This window comes from Penaeus chinensis, chromosome 31 (assembly GCF_019202785.1).
Source record: "Penaeus chinensis breed Huanghai No. 1 chromosome 31, ASM1920278v2, whole genome shotgun sequence".
NCBI lineage: Eukaryota > Metazoa > Arthropoda > Malacostraca > Decapoda > Penaeidae > Penaeus > Penaeus chinensis.
The window spans coordinates 12,190,262-12,192,761 of NC_061849.1; the positions used below are offsets into that span (position 1 = coordinate 12,190,262).

Consider the following 2,500-nt stretch of genomic DNA (forward strand, 5'->3'; position numbering starts at 1 on the left):
CGACATGCCATGCAATTCCAACAGGAGCAAGGGCCTTCTGTGCTTCCTCCAGCCGGCCCATGCACGAAGGTCACTTATTGCATGACAAAAGAAGCACTGCAGACTGTCTCATGTGAAGGCACGGCGGGTCAAGCATGCAAACAAGTGAATATTGAAGAAGGCAACAGCAAAGGGTTCGTAATCATTCTTCGAGAATTTAACGTCTCAATTAAGTGTTAAATCAACCGGGAAACTGTAAATAAACACAGAAATCTCGGATAATATTGACGGAGCTGGTTCGACCGATCAAAACAACACACGAGAGAATCTGCTTTTGCTTCATATCTCCTTCATCTTAGGCGAAAGACGACGAAACTTCGATATAATGGAAGAAAACGTTACGAAAATTAACGCTCCGACGAAAAATGATATAGACAAATCCACAGATAAAACAAACAAACAAACAGACCAAAGACCAACGGCATCTGTAAACACTTCTCTTGGCATTTCAACTTGAAAACTGTTTTTTTTAAGCCGGAAATACATTCAAGACAACACGGTATTCACTCTGTCGCATGCGAGGCTGTCATAATTCACTTAGCCAATACATAGCAACAATGGGCATTTGAAGCACAGCGACAGCATTCCTTATCGCTCTTAACGCTCCACAATTGCCCTGGAGTGTGACGTCACAGGTCCTTCCTTCCTCTTTCATCTCGGCAAACAGAAAACGAGCGCCGTGAGCCACAGGAAATTCCAGGAACCTCGGCGGTGACTCACTCCGCGAGCCTCGAAAGTGAGCGGGAAAAGTACCTCGTTTTCGTCCGTTTTCATCACTCAAGAGCGCCCGGGTCTGTTACTCGGATTGATTAGAAACCAATTAACTTCATTTCATAACATATTTTGTTTCTCCTGGCAATCAAATAGTCTGTCTTAAGATCATCTTGAAAATAAATGACAACAATACGCCCCAAAATGTACAGAAAAGGAATATGAAGTATTGTTGTGAGCGAAACTTTCCGGCGTTACGTTTGGCCGGAGCAGGGAGCAAGCCAGGGCAGGGAGGCGCGTAGGGCGGTCCCCACAGCCCATCAGTCCACCATCGGACGTGATACTGTGAAGACGTGTGGGTGCAAGTGCTGGGCGCGGGAACCTCGTGAGTGACTGGCGATAAACTCTGAAGAAAAAAAAACTGGACCTGACGTTATTGATATAATCCTTTAGCCAAAAAAAGAAAAAAGTTACAAGCACGGATCTTACACCTCCATTAGTGATCATTTAATGGCAAACTCGCATACGACGAACAGCAGAGACACAGAGCAGCGCCCCCAGGAGAGCCCTCAACCACGGAAAGGTCTATTAGGTGATGCCCAACAGCTTCATCCCGCCGTAACCAGCCCCGCACGCGCCCTGCCTCACCGCACGCGCCGCACGCCAGCACAAAGTGACCGTAAGAGTGCCAGGAAAGGTGTGCACCAACCGTGAAGTACAAAGCGCAGTACAAGTAGGCCTACAACAAAACTGAATGAAGATGAGGGTCAGCAACAGCATCCAATTTACATTAGTCGGTGAGTATGCAATGCACATGACCAATAAAATTAACGTCGCTTCACACTTGTTTTCTACGAGCTTTTTCAATGTTGTTTCTAGGCAGCAGTGGTTACCATGGAACGACTATTAAGGTATTCAAGTGATACAGAACAACGATGATCCATCTAATAAGAAAAGGTGTTCTGTAACCTGCATTGATAACACTTTTTTTCATGGTGATGGTTAACATTATCATCATTAGGATTTCAAAATCGATAAACCTCTAAATAATTCACTTCATAAAACAACGACCGCAAGCAACATCGCACGAAAGAGAGCTCATTAGGAAATATGATATCACAAGACCGTAGATTACGACAGGATGATGCAAATTCTAGAACAGCTGCGAGAGCCACATACCATGAGGTCAGGCTTGCAGGTGGCACAGTCCACATGCCATGAGGTCAGTCTCACAGTCATGTAACGCGCGGGGCGGGCGGGGAGACCGCGGAGGGAGAGAAAACGCTTGACCTATGACCCTGACGAGAGGCGGTGTGACGTCACGACACCCACGCGACCGAACCGCTGTGACCCCGAGGCGATTCAAGGACACACTAGAGACAGGGACAGGCGGGCCTTTGGGGCGGGCAAGAGAGAGAGAAGGAGAGGGAAAGAGAGAGAGAAGGAGAGGGAAATAGAGAGAAAGTGAGGGAAAGAGAGAGAGAGAGAGAGAGAGAGAGAGAGAGAGAGAGAGAGAGAGAGAGAGAGAGAGAGAGAGAGAGAGAGAGAGAGAGAGAGAGAGAGAGAATGAGTAAGAGAATTAGACAAACCCCACGAATACATTCTTAAAACACCACAACCAGAGGGAAACAAGAAACAAGAAAAAACAATGAACAGAAAATATCAATTTAAGAATCGCGCGTAAACCCCCAAGAATAGTACCAGGTTACCGCCAACTGCCATCGACGTCAAAAGAAAAAACAAACACATA

General features: G+C 46.4%; 2 protein-coding genes across 4 annotated transcripts in view; one reads left to right on the forward strand and one right to left on the reverse strand.

Annotated features, from left to right (window-relative positions):
- The window catches only part of LOC125041920 (vacuolar-sorting protein SNF8-like), a 45,651-nt gene that overhangs the window by 22,638 nt on the left and 20,513 nt on the right, over positions 1 to 2,500 (reverse strand). The window lies entirely within an intron of this gene.
- LOC125041917 overlaps positions 1,060 to 2,500 on the forward strand; it is a 13,410-nt gene continuing 11,969 nt past the window's right edge. Inside the window, exon 1 of the mRNA XM_047637316.1 lies at positions 1,060 to 1,547. Coding sequence (XP_047493272.1) covers positions 1,505 to 1,547 — 43 coding nt within the window. The 5' untranslated portion in view covers positions 1,060 to 1,504. The remainder of the gene's footprint in view (positions 1,548 to 2,500) is intronic.